The 21548-nt window shown below is 37.2% G+C and overlaps 2 protein-coding genes across 2 annotated transcripts; both read left to right on the top strand.

The window, feature by feature from the left end:
* The first annotated feature begins 2738 nt into the window (after positions 1–2738).
* LOC121476111 (putative olfactory receptor 52P1) lies at positions 2739–3719 on the top strand. The gene has a single exon (XM_041729853.1). It carries the CDS (start codon positions 2739–2741, stop codon positions 3717–3719), a length of 981 nt encoding a protein of 326 aa, XP_041585787.1.
* Positions 3720–8119: 4400 nt separating this feature from the next.
* Positions 8120–9084, top strand: LOC121476608 (olfactory receptor 52N4-like). Its single transcript, XM_041730705.1, is given in 2 exon segments — positions 8120–8432; positions 8435–9084. Coding segments are annotated over 2 exon segments (963 nt in total).
* Positions 9085–21548: the final 12464 nt, after the last annotated feature.

Raw genomic sequence — 21548 nt, 5'->3', positions numbered from 1 at the left:
AGAAATGTCTGGCAAAAACTAAGTGGTTGGGTGGTATAGTCAGCAGGGCTTTGCTGCTTGTACCTCTGACTCCAGCTCCATTATTTATGTTGAGTCACTCAGCTGAGCAGAGACCCACTTTAGCTCATCAAGCAAATCTGTGTCATAGCAAGCAGAGCTGAGTACATCCAGGTTAGCTGAAAATGGCCAAGGAGGTTGTTTTCCAATCTCCTAATGTTTGCAATGTAACCTGAGAGCATACAGAAAAAATTATAAAGAACACTTATTTTATCAGCAAGCTTTCTCTACAACTGAACAATTCTCATTACAAAAATGTTCATGCTAAGACTAGATTTCAGATGGTTTAGGAAAATGAGTGAGGATTCTGTATTATATATGAGATCACTTTTGTCTTAAAGGCAATTAAGTAGTAAATGACATTTATTGATAACCTTCTCTGGGCCACAAACTGTACTAGGTACTTTGAAAGTTTTTCAACAACTTTACAAACTATTACTACTATTATATATTAAAAAAAAATAGTCCAAAAAAAAACTATAGGATCTTATAGGAGGATTGATTTGTACAAGGCAGCACTGGCAGTAAGAGTTGTAAATACAAATATTTTTTCCCAGTTCCATGGATTCCAATTTCTATACTTTCTTTTAACCACTGCACTTTATGCTTTAAAAACTCCCAGGTCCTATGCTTCCAGAATATCCTGCCTCTTGAAAGAATATGTCAAGGCAAGCATGCAATCTGAGTGTACTCTTGCCTTAATAATAGGTGGAGATCTAAAGTAAGCTCAAATCACTTCAATAATAATCATATTTTAATTTTTTTATATTTTTAGACAAGATTAAACTTTTACCTTGTTATGTTTTTCCTTAGAGAAGATAAGACTCTTGGTCAAATTGATCAGAAATTTAGATCTTTGCTATCTTTGCCCTCCTAGACATAAGCTCACAGAGCCCTGTGACCAATAATACTGTATGTATCTGCTGGTAAAGCCACAATTGGCTGTCTACTGTGGAGGTTATTTGGTTTATTGTCCCTGAGCTGTGATTAGCATAGCATTTGTCACCAACATCTTCTCCTTCTATTAGTCCTTATTTCTGAAAACAAATAGTTGATTTTGTTTACCAAAAGTTTGGGTTATCTGGTGAGTCTCTCTCTCTCTCTCTCTCTCTCTCTCTCTCTCTCTTTCTCTCTCTCTATCTGTGTGTGTGTGTGTGTGTGTGTGTGTGTGTCTTAAATCCACCTAAATGATCATGAAGGATCTTCCCTGCAGAAGACAGAGAAGCTTCTCTGATTTTTTCTCTAGTGATTATACACACATAGTATCTGTCCATTAGGGAAGAGGAAAGTTTACTTCTCATCTGACATATACACAAAAGGAGCAAGAAAAAGTTATAACAAAGAGTTGATTCCCCCATTGGTAGCTATTTTGTAACTCCTCAAATTTCTTAGAATGAGTGGCTTTTTTTGTACTGATTATTTCAGTACTGGTTATCCAGTTTCTAGAATAGGGCTCATTAAAGAGGAGGTTCATATTAAATGTTTGTTGTTGTATACATAGAACAGATTTCTGGGGAGTAAAGTTCTCATTCTTACTTTGAAAACTCTAGTTAAAGTGATTTTTCAGCTTTTATCTTAATGACTATATTTTTGTTTCTATCTCATTACCATCATGGTTTCACATGTTCTGCATAGTTCCTTGGAGCTTAAGTACTCCCCACTATAGGCTGCGTCCTCCTGGGGAGGGGAGGTATGGGAAAGGTGGGATAATGGAGAGTAGTATAAGATTGTTCCTCAACAAGAGATGAGACATTGCCATTCAGACACAAGTCAAATTAGTTACAAAATCACTGCTTGACATTGTGGAAGAATGAAATTGAGAATTTGGCTACATCCTTTCTTTGAAATCATCACGAAACACAGGTAGAATGTGAATGAAGGATTAACCCAAGAGTGGACTGTAAAAGGTTGGAAGTTTTTATTTCAGGAATTGGATGAAGTCCAAGAAGGGTTAACTTGAACATCTTGGGAAGTGAAAACTAGGCATGTGAGGGTGGGTGGAGCATCCTATAAAATTGCAAATGTAGCTTGATCAGAAATATGTAAAAATTTCTCTTGGTTAGTGGAAAGAGTAGAAACAACTATGATAATAATAAAATCAGAAATAGTTTCCAAGCACTGGGTCCCAAACCATAATCCATTCTAAGTTGAAAAGCAAGAAAAATATCCAACTCCATCCAGTGAACTGCATTAACAGTTTGTGTTCTGGTATGACACAAAGTCAGTCTGGACTGATACAAGTCCCATCGTATCTCTACCAGTACTTCAGAAAAGAGTACGAGTGTGTGTGTGTGTGTGTGTGTGTGTGTGTGTGTGTGTGTGTGTTATATTCCTGGGAAGAATGAACGAAGTTCCTATCTTTCTTTGACAACAAAAGATTTTAGCTGGAAGACAATTCTAATTTCTTCAGATGCTTGGTTGAATCATTTTTTCAGATTCATTTATTTTATCTGACAAGTATTATGTACCAAGTACTACTCAAAGCTCTGTACAAATATTAACCAATGCAATTCTCTTAACAACTCTGGGGGACATTACTTTTAGTTTTCCCATTTATAGTTGATAACACTTATCTAACATTATATAGCTAGTAAGTGTCAGTCAAGGCTCATTCATATCTCTCTTCTGTGTTTGTCTTTCCAGGTGATGTGATACTGTGTGGTGGTTTCTGACTAGAGAAGATGCCTAGAGCTTTTGTCCAGTCTCCTAATCACACTAATCTGGACCCTTCTGTTTTTCTCCTCCTGGGTATCCCAGGTCTGGAACAATTTCACCTGTGGCTCTCACTCCCCGTGTGCTGCCTGGGCACAGCCACAATTGTGGGCAACATTACCATCCTGGTTGTTGTTGCCACTGAACCAGCCCTGCACAAGCCTGTATATTTATTCCTCTGCATGCTCTCTACCATCGACTTGGCTGCCTCCTTCTCCACAGTTCCCAAGCTATTGGCCATCCTCTGGTGTGGAGCTGGACACATCTCTGCCTCTGCCTGCCTGGCACAGATGTTCTTCATTCATGCCTTCTGCATGATGGAGTCTACTGTGCTTCTGGCCATGGCCTTTGATCGCTATGTGGCCATTTGTCACCCACTCCGTTATGCTACTATCCTCACGGACACCATCATTGCCCGCATTGGAGTGGTAGCTATGGTGCGGGGCTCCATGCTCATGCTCCCATGTCCCTTCCTCATTGGGCGTTTGAGCTTCTGCCAAAGCCATGTGATCCCCCACACATACTGTGAGCACATGGCTGTTGTGAAGCTAGCATGTGGAGATACCAGGCCTAACCGTGTGTATGGGCTGACAGCAGCACTGTTGGTCATAGGGGTTGACTTATTCTGCATTGGTCTTTCCTATGTCTTTATTGCACGGGCTGTCCTCCGTCTTTCATCCCATGAAGCTCGGTCCAAGGCCTTGGGGACCTGTGGTTCTCATGTCTGTGTCATCCTAATCTCTTATACACCAGCCCTCTTCTCCTTTTTTACCCATCGCTTTGGCCACCATGTTCCACTTCATATTCACATTCTTTTGGCCAATGTTTATCTGCTCTTCCCACCTGCTCTTAACCCTATGGTATATGGAGTTAAAACCAAAGAAATCCGGGAAAGGGTTATCAGGGTGTTTCACAGGGCGCAGGGAACTGGGTTCAAAGTACCAGAGTGATCCAGAAGTACAGAAGGGACTTAGTCCAAAAAAGATTCTCAATATTAAACAATATTCAGTATTTGGGACTGAAAAGAGGTCTTAGTCAGGTACCAATGTCCTTCACAGTACCTCCTAGACCACTCCCAAGAATAATAAATCACAGAGGAGGTCAAATTAGTTCAGCATCCTTAACTTCCATCCAGGGAAGTATAACTTATTGAGGTTCTTCCAACTTATATTAGAAGAGCCTCTGATAATCATAGGACTTCTCTCATTTTCTGGCCTTCTCCTTATACAGCAGACATGGATTTCTAACTACATACTTCACACTAGAGCTGATGTGTCCCATCTGCAAGGACCAGAATATGGGGCATACAGCCACAGTTAAAGAAAATAGAACTGTCAGGGACTTACATGCTTTTGCATAAATCTTATATTTTCTCCATTAGCTCTTGAAGCCAAAAGAAGAGAAGGACTCACCAATACCTACAATATTAGCAAATTGGAGAGCAAGAATTTGAAACCTAGAATCCTCTGGCACAGAATAATAAGACATCTATGGATGAGAGCATAGGATAGGTCAGGAATAGCTCTTCATTTCTAAGTTTGGAATATTCATTCTACAGATATATTATTGTCTCCACCCTCTAGGGAGCCAACTTAATTTCAATGACTAGGATATTATTCCTTGAAAAGCAATGTCCAAATACCTTATTACAAGGTCCTCCCAGAGGTCATTGACTTCTATCACTAAACACACAAAGAACAGTCACTTACGTGAACCAATCAGATGAGCAAGTCCTAACCATTCATTCATTCATCCATTTATTTAGAAAAGAAGAAAGAGAACCATCCACAATGCCAAGTAGAGGAGATGTAAAAGGCCCTGCTGGAAATTCATAGGCTCTTGCTCCTTTGGAGAGTATCAGTCCTGAGAGCTGAACACTAAAGGACTAGCTTTTTAAAACTTCCTTTCCCAAGAATATGAATATTTTGACCGTGATACTTCACATAGAGATAGTTTTAAATATTAGAATTCAATAAAGTATGCTGAATATGTTTTTCAAAGGAAAGAAAATCATTATGTTATTCTATAGGAGGATTATCAGTGCATGGGTGATACTAATTTAATTAATTTTTCATTCTAATCCTCAAATTGAGATATTCTTAATCATTTTTTAAGAATTTTATACAGTTCTAAACACCATAGTTCATCAGCTGACTTTCAATTTTATACTTCAAGTTTATAATCTTGCCAGCTTATAAACCCTATACCCCACTCTGGGACACTTCTGTACTCTGTGTTTTAACTTCCTATCCTCAGAGTGTGGAGCAGTTCCAAAGAAAGTATATAGACATGCATATTGCAAGTATAGTTTGCTCACAATTTTGGATATTAAGTAAGAGCCTATTTCTACGTGGCTATGCTTTTACCTGTTGCATAGTTTGAAAATGTGCTTACCATTTTCAGTTTTCTTATGCACCCTTTGCCCTTCATGGTTGCCTTAGTCCAGTTATTTATATTCCATAAAGAAAAATGATAACAATTAGAAGTAAACTACCTCAAATTCTAATCCTCACATTAACTTTGACATCTATAAGCATTGTTTCCTCCTTTACTACTGTACACATTTATTACTAATTCCTTTTTCTGATTAAGCAAGCTTCTCAAAATATGCTCAAGAGAGCTCAGACCACCAGTCACTTCTTTTATTTATTTCTATAACTTGTTTGAATGTATTGGTACATTGACCAATAGAAAAATTTCCCTTGACCTTAGTTATTTTTTTATGCAAGTTTCTGGAAAATATTTTTGGAACTAATTATTTTTTGCTTTCTTGACTCCTATTCCTTTCTACATTATAATCTGACTTCAATCACAAGCTAAAGTTTCCAGTGAACCACCTGCCATCAAAGCCACTGGTAGTCTTTTCTAACTAGATTTCAGTACAGCATGCTGTATTATTAACCATATCTGCCCCAGAATCTTTCTGTTGTGATATCTGCAATACCACACCATCTTAGTTTTTCTTCTATGCCAATAATGTTTTCTTCCTTGGTCTCAAAAAAAAAAAATCGTATTAGTTCAAAAAGGAAGCTTCAATGAGGTCCAAAGGGAAAGAATAATTTAAAAAAATCAAAACTGAGGCTAATAAGGTTAGAAATAAAAAAAATCAAAGTCAATATCTTTAGCTATACAGCACTTATACATTTAAATGTCATTGACAAATCCATTTCTTCAATAAAATTAGTAAAGATGTTCTGAAGATAAACTTGTCCTTGGCATGATAGAACGAAAACTATTTGTTTTATTTTATTTTATTTTATTTTTTTAAAGATTTATTTATTCATGACACACACACACACACACACACACAGAGAGAGAGAGAGGCAGAGACACAGGCAGAGGGAGAAGCAGGCTCCATGCAGGGAGCCCGATGTGGGACTCGATCCCCGGACTCCAGAATCATGCCCTAGGCCGAAGGCAGGTGCTAAACTGCTGAGCCACCCAGGGATCCCCTTCTATTTGTTTTAAATAATAGAGTGTCTTATATGATTTACAAACAATTACATTATTGCAGTATTTTTATTAAATCAAAAAGCCCTGGATATCAAATTACAGAAAAAATATTCAAATAAATTATATTATTTTATTTAATAAACACTTTACAGTCTTAACCACATCAGTCTATGGGCAAGTTTTTAACTTCTTGATACGATGACTATTGACTTGAGCCTGAAGGAAAATGAATGTTATATACCCCAAATATCCTAAGGGAACATTTCAAAGCTTCAGAGACACACTTAGTATTGGAATCAAGCTAACCTCCAGGGAGCCCAAATGATAATTGACAAATATCTAAACATGTATCTGTATATACATGTGAATGCATGTGTGTGTATATATATATATATTGATATGTGAACATGTGTGTGTGCATGTAGATAGATACCTGGATATAGATCAGAAATGAGATATTTTAATAGAACTTAATGATGTCACTATCCTAGAGGTTTGGCTCCATTTCCTATGAAGTTTTGCAAAGACCTCAAGGGAACCAAGTTGGATATTAAGTGAATTATATGAATGATTTACTCACACATTCATTAAATTACTCTTTTAAAATTACTTTTTTAACACGTATTTGTCTCTCCATCAAAGAAATGTGTACCAATATGTATTTTAAAATTTATTAACATGAGCATATGCCCAGGTGTTGCTTTAATAGAAGTGGAATATTATGGGGCACCTGGGTGATTGAGTTTTTGAGCGTCTGCCTTTGGCTCAGGTTGTGATCCCAAGGTCCTGGGATGGAGTCCCACATCAAGCTCCCTGATGTGTCCTTCTTTGTTAACCTCCATAAAAAAGGTTGTTAATATGTCTGCTCCAAAGTTTATGTGTATTTTATCTAAGGATTGTACATTATTTTACTTTGTTATTTAGTTTTCTTTATCATATGGCCCTCTGTACTTCTTTATATACATTTTTATAAAATCAACAGATTTATGTCCATTTAATAGGGCAGTTTAAATAATTTATCCTAATAGTCTAAAACAAAGTATTTTATTTGCCCTTTGTCTTATTCACATTTTATTGATGTATTTAGGAATCATTTGCTTTCTCTGTTTTATAAGAATGTTTTGTTTAGTTAGTATTTTTACAGTGATTTATGCATTTACATTCTGCTTTTATTCTTAGAGGTTCCTTTTGTGTTTTCCAAATAATAGTAATTAAACTATATTTCAATAATTTTAAAAACATTCTGACAGCTGTACTTTTCAGTATGATATATGAGAATCAGGTGACCGTCAGCCTATTTCCTTAGGAGAATTTTGCTATTAAGAGTTGATTAGAAATATAAAGAGTTGATTAAGTATTTCATGATTGGCTCCTATTTCTATCCCCAAAACCAACTTCCTAATGCCCACTTGCAAAAGACATTACTATTTTTTTTCAAAATATAATTTATTTAAAGTCCCATGATTTTTCATGTTTATTTTTTGGGAATATATATGTAGTCATCAATATTTAAATAATACAGTTTAACAAAAATAGCTTCAGAAAAATAATAACCAAACTGTCTTTTATAAGTGAATGACATTTGTCTATTAAAAAACTAGGCAAGTATTAAGCACTAAAAAAGTATTTGTTGTCTATATTGATAAATGAATAAAATATAATAGACATATAAAATAATCTATTTGAAAAAAAATAATCTATTTGATTAACACAATATTTATACTCCTATTCCCTGGAAGTCAGAAAAATTGGTTGTTTGGCCAATTGAAATGTACCTAGAGGAAAAAAGGCAAAAGAAATTAAGTCAGTGACTATGACCAAATATTTTCTTCATTTATCTCTATCTAGGTGGACTCACAAATTCTATAACATGATTAATGATCATTCTAGCTTGATGATGCTAATGCTGAACCAAACAGACCTGACTCCAGGTTCATTCATTCTTAATGGGATCCCAGGACTGGAATACATGCATATGTGGATTTCCTTCCCATTCTGCTCCATGTATATTGTGGCCATGGTAGGGAATTGTGGGCTTCTCTATCTCATCTGCTATGAGGACTCCCTGCACAGGACCATGTACTACTTTTTAACTATGCTTTCCCTAACTGACCTTTTCATATGCTCTAGTACAATCCCTAAAGCCCTCAGCATACTCTGGTTCCATTTCAAGGAAATCAGCTTTGATGGATGCCTGGTCCAGATGTTCTTTTCCATACTTTCACAGGGATGGAGTCTGGGGTTCTCATGCTCATGGCCCTGGACCGCTATGTGGCCATCTGCTACCCTCTGCACTATTCTACTGCTCTCACCAATTCTGTTATTGCAAAGGCTGGGCTCTCTACCTTTCTCAGAGGGGTGTTGCTCATCATTCCCATCACTTTCCTCACAAAGCGCCTGCCCTACTGCAGAGGCAATATAATTCCCCACACCTACTGTGACCACATGTCTGTAGCCAAATTATCCTGTGGGGACATCAAGGTCAATGCCGTCTACGGTCTGACAGTTGCCCTCCTGATTGGAGGCTTTGACATCCTGTGCATCACAATCTCCTACACCATGATCCTCCGGGCAGTGGTCAGCCTCTCTCCAGCAGATGCTCGACAGAAGGCCTTCAGCATCTGCACTGCCCACATCTGTGCCATTGTTTTCTCCTACAGTCCAGCCTTCTTCTCTTTCTTTTCCCACCGCTTTGGGGGCCACACAATCCCTCCCTCTTGCCACATCATTGTGGCCAATGTTTATCTGCTCCTGCCTCCCACTATGAACCCTATTGTTTATGGGGTGAAAACCAAGCAGATACGAGACTGTGTTGTAAAGATCCTTTTGGGTTCTAAGGATATCAAATCCCAAAGCATATGAAAGGGATATTTGCCTGAGTTGGGATGTGAAGGGAAAAAACGTTTCTCTTCATCTGTTTAGGCAGGAGAATTTCCGAGAATAGGTGTATGATTTTTCCACATAAAGATGATGAATAATTCATTCCCATTAAATTTTCTGCAGAATACCAAAGTAATTTTTCATGCCATATCACCGTCCATGTGAGTTTTTTTTACCTCTAAGTCTTCTGTGTAATTCAGGTCTCAGTAATATTAGGTCCCAAAAATAAAAAATCCTAATAATAAGCTTGGGCAATTATCCAGAAGATTGAATCAAGCGAAACTAATGTTCTGGAGCAGATGACCCAAATCATCTTTTTTTTTTTTTTTTAATTGTAAATGGAATTTCCATATGGATAACTGTAATTTAACCTTGGAAAAATGTATTATATATTCTCATTACTCACAAAAGTCTTTTTTTCTTAGCAACTTTTAAAACATGAAACGAACAAATGTTCTCTGTATGAGGTGTAAACCTCTGTGGTCCTTTGAGAAACTTGACTTGTACCTGACAAGGTCTGTCCCAGATGAGACATTAAGTTAATTACTTACTTCCCAACTGGTAAGTTGTCTTTTGTCTTCAAGGTGGCTTTCAAAAAATAAGCAGTTTGAAAGGAGCTATGAATAACAGTTATGACATTTATGAAATATAATATGAATGACCATTATTTAAAAAATACAGTAAATGTATATTTCTATAAGTACAGGACTATGAGGAGCATTAGTTACTTTTCTTCTTTTGAACTGAGACTTGACTTAAGAATTGCTTAAATATACAAAACAAAACAAAAAAAAAGAATTGCTTAAATATTTTTTGTACAATATTCAAGTTATTTCTAAATTAATATGAAGTGAAAGATTCAAAATAATGATAGTTTTACAGCATTGTCACAGATAGCATAAAGGAGATTGCAAAGTTGGTTTTTCCTGCCCAACTTCTAAGAATTACTTCTCTCTGATGCTGGTAATTTATGCTCATTAATTTCCATTAAAAACATAACCTCTAGTATTTTTCATTTTAAAAAATATATTTTATTTATTTATGAGGGGGGGGAGAGAGAGAGAGAAAGAGAGAAAGAGAGGCAGAGGGAGAAGCAGGCTCCATGCAGGGAGCCTGATGTGGGACTTGATCCTGGGATCCCAGGATTATGCCCTGAGCTGAAGGCAGATGCTCAACCTCTGAGCCACCCAGCCATCCCTAGTATTTTGCATTTTATAAAGGCATAACATAAATAAACATTCATCACAAAAATCACCCTCTTTTCATATTTTATTTCTCTGCATTTTGATAGTAGAATTTCCTTAAAGATTACCAGTACTCATTATCTCTACTTATACATCTTGAAATAATTCTTACCCATTCCTGGTTTTCTTCAGAATATCTTTCATCTCATTTTTTTTCACTGTAATTGCTTTTGTCAATTTCACAAATGATTTTCATATTACTAAAGTTAATAGGTCCTTCCCTATTCCCATCTTGCTTGCCCTGCCTCTCCACAATAGTGAATATAATTTATTAGTCCCTTTGTCTAAAAAACCTCCCTTTTCTTGAATTCTCGAACACATCACACAGTCTAAGTCACTTTTCATTCTCATTGAATATTCCTTATAGTTCTATTTTCTTTCCCTATTCCTCTGGATTTTTTTATATTAGGATATCCCTGGGTTCAACTCTCTTTTCTTTTTGCACTCATTCCCTAAGCATTCCAGTATACATAGCCATAAATGCCATTGTATGCTAATGACCATAGATTGATCAACTCTTTAATGGATTCATGGAAGCTCAAGTGCAAGTTCAAGGTGAAATAAAATTCATGATTTCATTTTTTTAATGACACCTTGTTATTTCTAGGTCTTTCTTTTTTTTTTTTTACTTTGATCTTATTTCACATCTAATTTTCAGGCCTATTATTCATTGATATTGTCCATGTTTTGACATATATTCTTAAACATATGACTATGAAGTCATTTGCTAATATTTATTTTAGAAACTTACATCCATTTTATTGTGCTAAATTAATATATTCCTTACTTTTAACTCAATTATTTTTAAAAATGTATTTTTAAAAATTATAGATACTTCACTTATTGCTTCTGATTATTTTTATAGACTTTCCTTGCATGCAACTAACAATATTTTCCCTGATTATAAATATACAAGTTTTTTCAGTCTCTATCGACACAAATAGTACTATACTGGACATCTTTACTCACATGCGCACATACACACATGCAAGCCCTTATGGAATTGGGGATATTTTATTCAGAACATGGAGTGGGTTTGCAGAGTCATAATCTCTACACACTATCTTTAATGAAACAGCCTTTAGACTGCTGGTCAACTTTTCAATAGAAACAATGGAAGCCAAAAGAAAATGAAATGTTATATTTGAAGTGCCTCAAAAACACTTGCAACTTAGAATTCTGATCTAATGAAAAATACTTCAAAAAAGAAGATAAAACAAATATCTATTTGCATAAACAAACACTGAGTAGAAAAACTAAGTTAAGTATGTTATTCAGAATATAGAATAATGATTATCTGATGGAAGCTCAGAATGAAATATAGGAATGCACAACAAAACTAACATCGAAGAAAAAATACAACGACAACAGTAACACCTATTTTATTGGCCCAGAAGTGGCAAGAGGAACAAAGGAAAGAACAGATGAGACATGGTAAAAAAGACTATAAGAACATGGTAGACTTGACAAAAATTATGTTAGTAACAACATTAATATAAGCTGATTAAGCAATTCAGTGAAAGAAAATGAAATGAAAAAATCCTAAGAAAATCTATTATTTTTAGAAGACATATTATGAATATATGTAACATATACATTATATATAATATAAGAATATTATATAAGAGAAAGCTTGTGTGGCTATAGCAGGCAAAGTAAATTTTAACACAATAAATATTAGGAGTCATAAAGTACAAAATTTTGTAATGATTACAGTAGCAATTCAACGGGAAAATATACCTAACTTTGTATGTGCTTAATATCATTATAGATACATGCACACATAATCATACTCACAAAAGAGGTGGATAGAACTAGAAGGGGAAATTGAAATCATAGTTGGATATTTTAACATATCCTCTCAGCAACTGAAGAGCAGAGTTAGAAAAATCTAAATAGTGTCAGAATATCTGAACACAAGCAACTTAAACTGATTGGCTTGCACAGTAAACAACATCTACCAGGTTTAAGTATAATTTTATTTCTCAAACTAATATGAAACATTTACCAAAATAAACAAAAAGAGGATGTCAAGAACAATGTATCCCATACATTTGAAAATATAGATGAGATATACATATTAAAAACACTATAAGCAATCTAAGAAGGAATGTAAAGTTATAGTTGTCATGCATTTATTAAGAAAATGAATTAGTTATATAAAAATCTCGATAAGCATGTGAGTGTGTGTGTATGTGTGAATGTGTGTAAGGGGTTGTATGATAATATATTATGACCAAGTGGGATTTATTACAGGAACTCAAAGTTGGTTGGTTAAGCACACACATAAAAAAAGTTATCAATTTAAATACCACAAAATGGATTTAAAAAGGAAAAAAAATCTTATGATTATTATACTAGATTAAGACATTTGTTTTAATCAAACATCTATTCATGACAAAAACACACAGTAAAAAAGTGAATTTAGAAGGAAGTTGTCTTGAGAGGGGGCAAGATGGCAGAAGAGTAGGGTCCCCAATTCACCTTTCCTCACCAAATTACCTAGATAACTTTCAAATCATCCTGAAAACCTATGAATTCAGTCTGAGATTTAAAGAGAGAACAGCTGGAAAGCTACAGTGAGAAGAGTTTGCACTTCTATCAAGGTAGGAAGATGGAAAAAAATAAAGAAATAAATAAAAAAGCATCCAGGGGGGAGGGGCCCGAGGAGCAGGGCTAAGGCTGGGGCGAGTGCCCCCAGGACAGGAAAGCTCCGTCTCAGAGAAGCAGGAGCTGCACCAATCTTCCGGGGTGGAAAGGTGCTCGCAGGGAGTTGGAACAGGACCCCAGGAGGGCGGGGATGCCCTCGGGCTCCCTGGGACACTAACAGACACCTGCGCCCCAGGGAGAGTGGCCGAGCTCCCTAAAGGGCTGCAGCGCATGCCTGGTGCGGCCCCAGGAGCATCTCGGAGGTGGCTCGGACATCGGCTCCACGCGGAGGGGGCTGTGGGGCCCCAGGAGCACAATTCCAGCAGCTCAGGCCGCAGAGCCCAGGGCGCTGGGGACACAGCCCAAGATCCGGCGCTCCCCCCGGGACAGGCAGAGGCCGGGAGGACACTGGGCGGCCCCGAGCTGTGCAGATCAGCACGCCACCCCCCACCCCCCCCAGCATCCATGGACTGGGAGCTGCGGTAGTTACTACGGGAGCTGACTCCAGGGCTGGAGAGCTGGCTGCCGCCACTGTTGTTGTTCCTCCTGGTGTCACCCTGTGCCTGGGACTGAGCAGGGGCCTCAAAGGATAAATAGCTCCCACTGAGCCGTGCACCTGTCAGGAGGCTGGGCAGCTCCCTGCCAGGTGCACACACCTGAGAATCAGCACAGAAGGCCCCTGCCCCAGAAGACCAGCTAGAAAGAAGGACAGGGGAAAAGCAAGTTATTGACCAAGTAGCACTGCAAAGTTCCAGGGGAAGTCGAGGGATTTACACTATAGAGAATCAGAGGATACTCCCCCTTGTTGTTTTCTGTTTGTTTCAGCCCCCCCCCCCTTTTTTCTTTTTTCTCTCTTTTTCTCCTTTTCCCAGTACAACTTTTTTTTGTCACTCTGCATGGAGCAAAATGACTAGAAGGAAAAACTCACCACAAAAGAAAGAATCAGAAACAGTCCTCCCTCCCACACAGTTACAAAATTTGGATTTGGACAATTCAATGTCAGAAAGCCAATTCAGAAGCACAATTATAAAGCTACTGGTGGCTCTAGAAAAAAAAGCATAAAGGATTCAAGAGACTTCATGACTGCAGAATTTAGATCTAATCAGGCTGAAATTAAAAATCAATTAAATGAGATGCAATCCAAGCTGGAGGTCCTAACGATGAGGGATAACGAGGTAGAAGAATGAGCGAGTGACATAGAAGACAAGTTGATGGCAAGGAAGGAAGCTGAGTAAAAAGGGAGACAAACAACTAAAAGATGATGAGGATAGGTGAAGGGAAATAAATGACAGCCTCGAAAGGAAAAATCTACGTTTAACTGGGGTTCCCAAGGGCACTGAAAAGGACAGATGACCAGAAAGTGTATTTGAACAAATCATAGCTGAGAACTTCCCTAACTTGGGAAGGGAAACAGGCATTCAGATCCAGGAGATAGAGAGATCACCCCCCCAAAATCAATAAAAACTGTTCAACACCTCGACATTTAATAGTGAAACTTGAAAATTCCAAAGTTAAAGAGAAGATCCTTAAAGGAGAAAGAGACAAGAGATCCCTAACCTTTATGGGGAGAAGTATTAGGTTAACAGCCGACCTCTCCACAGAGACCTGGCAGGCCAGAAAGAGCTGGCAGGGTCCTAATTGAGAAGAACATGCAGCCTAGAATACTTTATCCAGCAAGGCTCTCATTCAGAATAGAAGGAGAGATAAAGAGCTTCCAAGATAGGCAGAAATTGAAAGAATATGTGACCACGAAGCCAGCTCTGCAAGAAATATTAAGGGGGACCCTGTAAGAGAAAGAGGAAGTCCAAGGAAACAATCCACAAAACAGGGACTGAATAGGTATCATGATGACACTAAATTCATAACTTTCATAAAAACTCTGAATGTGATGGGCTAAATAACCTCATCAAAAGGTGCAGGGTTTGAGACTGGATATAAAAGAAGACCCATCTATTTGCTGTCTACAAGAGACTCATTATAGACAGAAGGACACCTACAGCCTGAAAATAAAAGGTTGGAGAACAATTTACCATTCAAATAGTCCTCAAAAGAAAGCGGGGGTGGTAATCCTTATATCAGATAAATTAAAGTTTATCCCAAAGAGTGTAGTAAGAGATGAAGAGGGACACTATATCATACTTAAAGGATCTATCCAAAAAGAGGACCTAACAATCATCAATATATATGCCCCGAATGTGGGAGATGCCAAGTATAACATCAATTATTAACCAAAGTTAAGACATACTTAGATAACAATACACTTATATTTGGTGACTTGAACATAGCGCTTTCTACAATCTACAGATCTTCTAAACACAACATCACCAAAGAAACTAGAGCTTTATTATTTTTTTTAAGTCATGACTTTTTTAAAAAAAGATTTTATTTATTTATTTATTCATGAGAGACACAGAGAGAGAGCAAGAGAGACAGAGATGCAGGCAGAGGGAGAAGCAGGCCCCATGCAGGGAGCCCTACATGGGACCCAATCCTGGGACTTTAGGATCATGCCCTGGGCGATAGGAAGGCGCTAAGCCAGCTGAGCCATCAGGGATCCCAAAACAAGAGCTTTAAATGATACACTGGACCTGATGGATTTCATGGATATTTACTGAACTTTGCATCCAAATGCAACTGAATGCACATTCTTCTGAAGTGCACATAGAACTTTCTCCAGAATAGACCACATGCTGGGTCATAAATCAAGTCTTAACTGATACCAAAAGATTGGGATCATAGCCTGAATATTTTCAGAGCATAATGCTTTGAAACTAGAACTAAATCACAAGAAGAAGTCTGGAAAGATTTCAAACACGTGGAGGTTAAGAACCATCCTGCTAAAAAAATGAAAGGGTCAACCAGGAAATTAGAGAAGAATTAAAAAAATTCATGGAAACTAATGAGAATGAAGATACAACCATTCAAAATCTTTGGGATACAGCAAAAGCAGTCCTAAGGGGGAAATACGTCACAATACAAGCATCCATCCAAAAACTGGAAAGAACTCTAATACAAAAGCTAACCTTGCACCTAAAGGAGCTGGAGAAAAAACGGCAAATAGATCCTACACCCAGCAGAAGAAGAGAATTAATAAGGATTCGAGCAGAACTCAATTAAATAGAGACCAGAAGAACTGTGGAACAGTTGACCAAAACCAGGAATTTGTTCTTTGAAAGACTTAAGATAGATAAACCATTCACCACCCTTATAAAAAGAAGAGAGAAAAGACTCAAATTAATAAAATCATGAATGAGAAAGGAGAGATCACCACCAATACCAAGGAAATACAAATGATTTAAAAACTTATTATGAGCAGCTATATGCCAATAAATTAGGCAATCTAACAGAAATGGATGCATTTCTGGAGAACCACAACTACCAAAAGTGGAACAGGAAGAAATAGAAAACCCGAACAGAACAATAGCAGGGAGGAAATTGAAGCAGTCATCAAAAACCTCCCAAGACACAAAAGTCCAGGGCCAGATGGCTTCCCATACCTATTCTACTAAAGCTGTTTGGAAAGATAGAAAGAGATGGAGTATTTCCAAACTCGTTCTATGAGGCCAGCATCACCTTAATTCCAAAACCAGAGAAACACCCCACCAAAAAGGAGAATTATAGACCAATATCCCTGGTGAATACAGATGCAAAAATTCTCAACAAGATACTAACCAATAGGATTCAACAATACACTAAGAATATCATTCATCATGACCAAATTGGACTTATCCCCCAGACACAAGGCTTGTTCAACACTCGTAAGGCAATCAACGTCATAGATCATATCAAGAAGAGAAAAAATGAGAACCATATGATCCTCTCATTAGATGCAGAGAAAGCATTTGACAAAATACAGCATCCATTCCTGATCAAAACTCTTCAGAGTGTAGGGATAGGGGGAACATTGCTCAGCATCTTAAAAGCCATCTTCAAAAAGCCCACAGCAAATGTCATTCTCAATGGGGAAACACTGGGAGCCTTTCCTCTAAGATCAGGAACACGACAAGGATGTCCACTCTCAGCACTGCTATTCAACATAGTACTAGAAGTCCTAGCCTCAGCAATCAGGCAACAAAAAGAAATAAACAGAATTCAAATTGGCAAAGAAGTCAAACTCTCCCTCTTTGCAGATGCCATGATACTCTACATAGAAAACCCAAGAAACTCCACCCCAAGATTGATAGAACTCATACAGCAATTTGGCAGTGTGGCGGGATACAAAATCAATGCACAGAAATCAGTGGCTTTTCTATACACTAACAATGAGACAGAGAAAAAGAAATCAAGGAGTCATTCCCATTTACAATTGTACCCAAAAGCATAAGATACCTAGGAATAAACCTTACCAAAGGGGTAAAGGATTTATACCCTAAAAACTACAGAATACTTCTGAAAGAAATTGAGGAAGACACAAATAGATGGAAAAATATTCCATGTTCATGGATTGGAAGAATTAATATTGTGAACAAGTCCATGCTACCCAGGGCAATTTACACATTTAATGCAATCCCTATCAAGATACCATGGACTTTCTTCAGAGAGTTAGAACAAATTATGTTGAGATTTGTGTGGAATCAGAAAAGACCCCAAATAGCCAGGGGAATTTTAAAAAAGAAAACCATAGCTGGGGGCATCACAATGCCAGATTTCAGGTTGTACTACAAAGCTGTGGTCATCAAGACAGTGTGGTACTGGCACAAAAACAGACACATAGATCAATGGAACAGAAGAGAGAATCCAGAAGTGGACCCTCAACTTATGGTCAACTACTATTCGACAAAGCAGGAAAGACTATCCACTGGAAAAAAGACAGTCTCTTCAATCAATGGTGCTGGGAAAATTGGACATCCACATGCAGAAGAATAAAACTGGGCCATTCTCTTACATCATACACAAAGATACACCAAAATGGATGTAAGATCTAAATGTGAGACAAGATTCCATCAAAATCCTAGAGGAGAACACAGGTAACACCCTTTATGAACTCGGCCACAGTAACTTCTTGCAAGATACATCCACGAAGGCCAGAGAAACAAAAGAAAAAATGAACTACTGGGACTTCATCAAGATAAGAAGCTTTTGCAAGCAAAGGATACAGTCAACAAAACTCAAAGACAACCTACAGAATGGGAGAAGATATTTGAAAATGATCTATCAGACAAAGGGCTAGTATCCAAGATCTATGAAGAACTTATTAAACTCAACAGCAAAGAAACAAACAATGCAGTCATGAAATGGGGAAAAGACATGAAGAGAAATCTCACAGAGGAAGACATAGACATGGCCAACAAGCACATGAGAAAATGCTCCGCATCACTGGCCATCAGGGAAATACAAATCAAAACCACAATGAGATACCACCTCACACCAGTGAGAATTGTGAAAATTAACAAGACAGGAAACAACATATTTTGGAGAGGATGTAGAGAAAGGGGAACCCTCTTGCATTGCTGGTTGGAATTTGAATTCGTATAGCCACTCTGATAAACTGTGTGGACGTTCCTCAAAGAGTTAAAAATAAATCTGCCCTACGACCCAGAAATTGCACTGCTGGGATTTACCATAAAGATACAGATGCAGTGAAATGCTGGGACACCTGCACCCCAATTTTTCTATCAGCAATGTCCACAATAGCCAAACTGTGGAAGGAGCCTCGGTGTCCATCAAAAGATGAATGAATAAAGAAGATGTGGTCTATGTATTCAATGGAATATTACTCAGCCATTATAAATATTACTCAGCCAAATACCCACCATTTGCTTCGACGTGGAGGGACCTGGAGGGTATTATGCTTAGTGAAATAAGTCTATAGGAAAAGGACAAACATAATATGGTCTCATTCATTTGGAGAATATAAAAATTAGGGAAAGGGAATAAAGGGAAAGGAGAGAAAATGAGTGAAAATATCAGTGATGGTGACAAAACATTAGAGACACCTAACTCTGGGAAATGAACAAGGGGTATTGAAGGGGAAGTGGGCGGGAGGTTGGGGTGACTGGGTGTTGGGCACTGAGGTGAGTACTTGGCAGGATGAGCACTGCGTGTTATGGTTTATGTTGGCAAATTGAAGTCCAATAAAAAAAAATAAAAAGAGAAGGAAGTTCTCTTGATAAAAGTATGCACTGAAAACTTACAGCTAATTTCCTACTTAATGATGAAATATTAAAATATTTTATCCTGAAGATGACAGTAAGACAAAGATGTCAACTGTTTTCACTTCTATCCAACATTGTACTAGAGGCCAAACAGTGGAATAAAAGAAAAAGGGTAGAGAAAGTCATTAGAATAGAAAAAAATTGACAAAAAAAAAATGAAACCAGATACCTAACAAAAAACATAAGGGCTGTTGCAAAACAGCTCTTACATGGAAACTTATAGTAGTAGCTGAAGATATTAAGAAAAAAAGAAATATTTCAGAAACAATTTCACTTTATACCTTAAGGAACTAGAAGAAAAAAAAAAACAAATTGAAACCAAAGAAAGCAGAAGGTGGAAATCACTAAACCAAACTGGAACTAAATAAAGTGAAGGCCATAAAAACAGTGGAAACATGAATGAAAGTGAGACCTAGTTTTTTGAAAAGATGAACAAAATTGGGAAACTTCTAGCTAAACTTACTAAGAAAAAAAGAAAGAGGACACAAATTAACAAAAGCAGAAATGAAAGAGGAGACATTACAACTGACACCATGGAAATACACTCGATGTTGGAGACTACTATGAAGATCATGAAGATCATATGCCAAAAAATAGCCTACATAATATATTCTATATTACAGTAATTGTCAAGTAATATTTTGTCATTCCAGTTTTTTTCCTTCAGATTTTATTCTGGGAACTGAGTATGTAATACATACAGAAGTTTTAGAACACAATCATAAAAAGATAAACCGATTAAAAACTGGGCAAAGGCTATGAATAGATATTTCTCCAAAGAAGGTGTAAATAATCCATTATAAGCACATGAAGAGATGCTCAACATTAGTCCTTAAGGAAATGTGAAACAAAGGCACAATGAGATACTATTTCACATCTACTAAAATTGATATTATTATTATTATTATTATTAATTATTCATAAGAGACTCAGAGAAAGGCAGAAACATAGGCAGATGGAGAAGCAATCTCCCTGCGGGGACCGAATGTGGGATAAAATCCCAGGACCCCCGGATCATAACCTGAGTCAAAGGCAGATGCTCAACTACTGAGTCACCCAGGTGCCTCTCAATAAAGTAGTTATAATAAAAAAGATAATACTCATGTTGGCAAGTATGTGGGAAAACTGGAACATTCAGACACTGCTAGTGGGAATGTAAAATGGTTAAAAAATACTATTTTGCTCTCTGGGATGACTTTTCAGTGTGCTGAATAAGCAGGCTTTACATGGATGCTTCAAAAGTATCTCATGATTGTTGTGACCTAATCTGAATTCATTCTCTTCCCCTATAACCTGGTCTTTATCCAATCTTCCTTAAATATGTGAATACCATCACATACCATCAAACTACATAGATCAGAAACTTAGAATTCTTCTTTGGTCATATAAATGTGAAGCCTTCAAACCATAAGGCATCTAGAAAAGAACATGAGCAGTAATTTCTTTGACATCAGCCATAGCAATATTATTCTAAATACGTATCCTAAGGCAAGGGAAACAAAAGCAAAAAAAATGAACTGTAATAAACCAAAATAAGAATCTTCTGGACAGTGAAGTAAATCATCAACAAAGTGCAACCTACTGAATAGAAGAAAATATTTGCAAATGATATATCCAATAATGGGCTACAATTCAAAACATATAAAGAACTTCCTACAACTCAAGACCAAAAAAGCCCAAATAAACCAATTAAAAAATGGACAGAGGACCTGAAAAGACATTTCAGAAAGGAGTCATACAGTTGTCCAAAAAATACATGAAAATATGCTTGGTATTACTAATCATCAGGGAATCAAGACTACAACGAGATATCCCTATGACAATGGATACAATCAAGAAACAAGAAATAACAAGCATTGGTGAAAATGTGGACAAAAAGGAATACTCATGCACTGCTGGTGGGAATGCAAATTGGTGTAACCACTATGGCAAACAGTATGGAGGTTCCATGAAGAATTAAAAATGGAATACCAATAGTTCATTTTTGCTTTTGTTTCTTTTGCCTTCGTGGATATATCTTGCAAGAAGTTACTGTGGCTGAGTTCAAAAAGGGTGTTGCCTGTGTTCTCCTCTAGGATTTTGATGGACTTTTGTCTCACATTTAGATCTTTCATCCATTTTGAGTTTATCTTTGTGTATGGTGAAAGAGAGTGGTCTAGGTTCATTCTTCTGCATGTGGATGTCCAATTTTCCCAGCACCATTTATTGAAGAGACGGTCTTTCTTCCAGTGGATAGTCTTTCCTCCTTTATCGAATATTAGTTGACCATAAAGTTAAGGGTCCACTTCTGGATTCTCTCTTCTGTTCCATTGATCTATGTGTCTGTTTTTGTGCCAGTACCACACTGTCTTGATGACCACAGCTTTGTAGTACAACCTGAAATCTGGCATTGTGATGC

This window comes from Vulpes lagopus, chromosome 15, assembly GCF_018345385.1.
Source record: "Vulpes lagopus strain Blue_001 chromosome 15, ASM1834538v1, whole genome shotgun sequence".
NCBI lineage: Eukaryota > Metazoa > Chordata > Mammalia > Carnivora > Canidae > Vulpes > Vulpes lagopus.
Note: the sequence above shows the minus strand (reverse complement) of the source record. Positions and strands in the feature narration are given on the sequence as shown.

Bases quoted from the DNA above. Each gene is read 5' to 3' on its own strand.
- LOC121476111 (XM_041729853.1), top strand. From the start codon at position 2,739: ATGCCTAGAGCTTTTGTCCAGTCTCCTAATCACACTAATCTGGACCCT.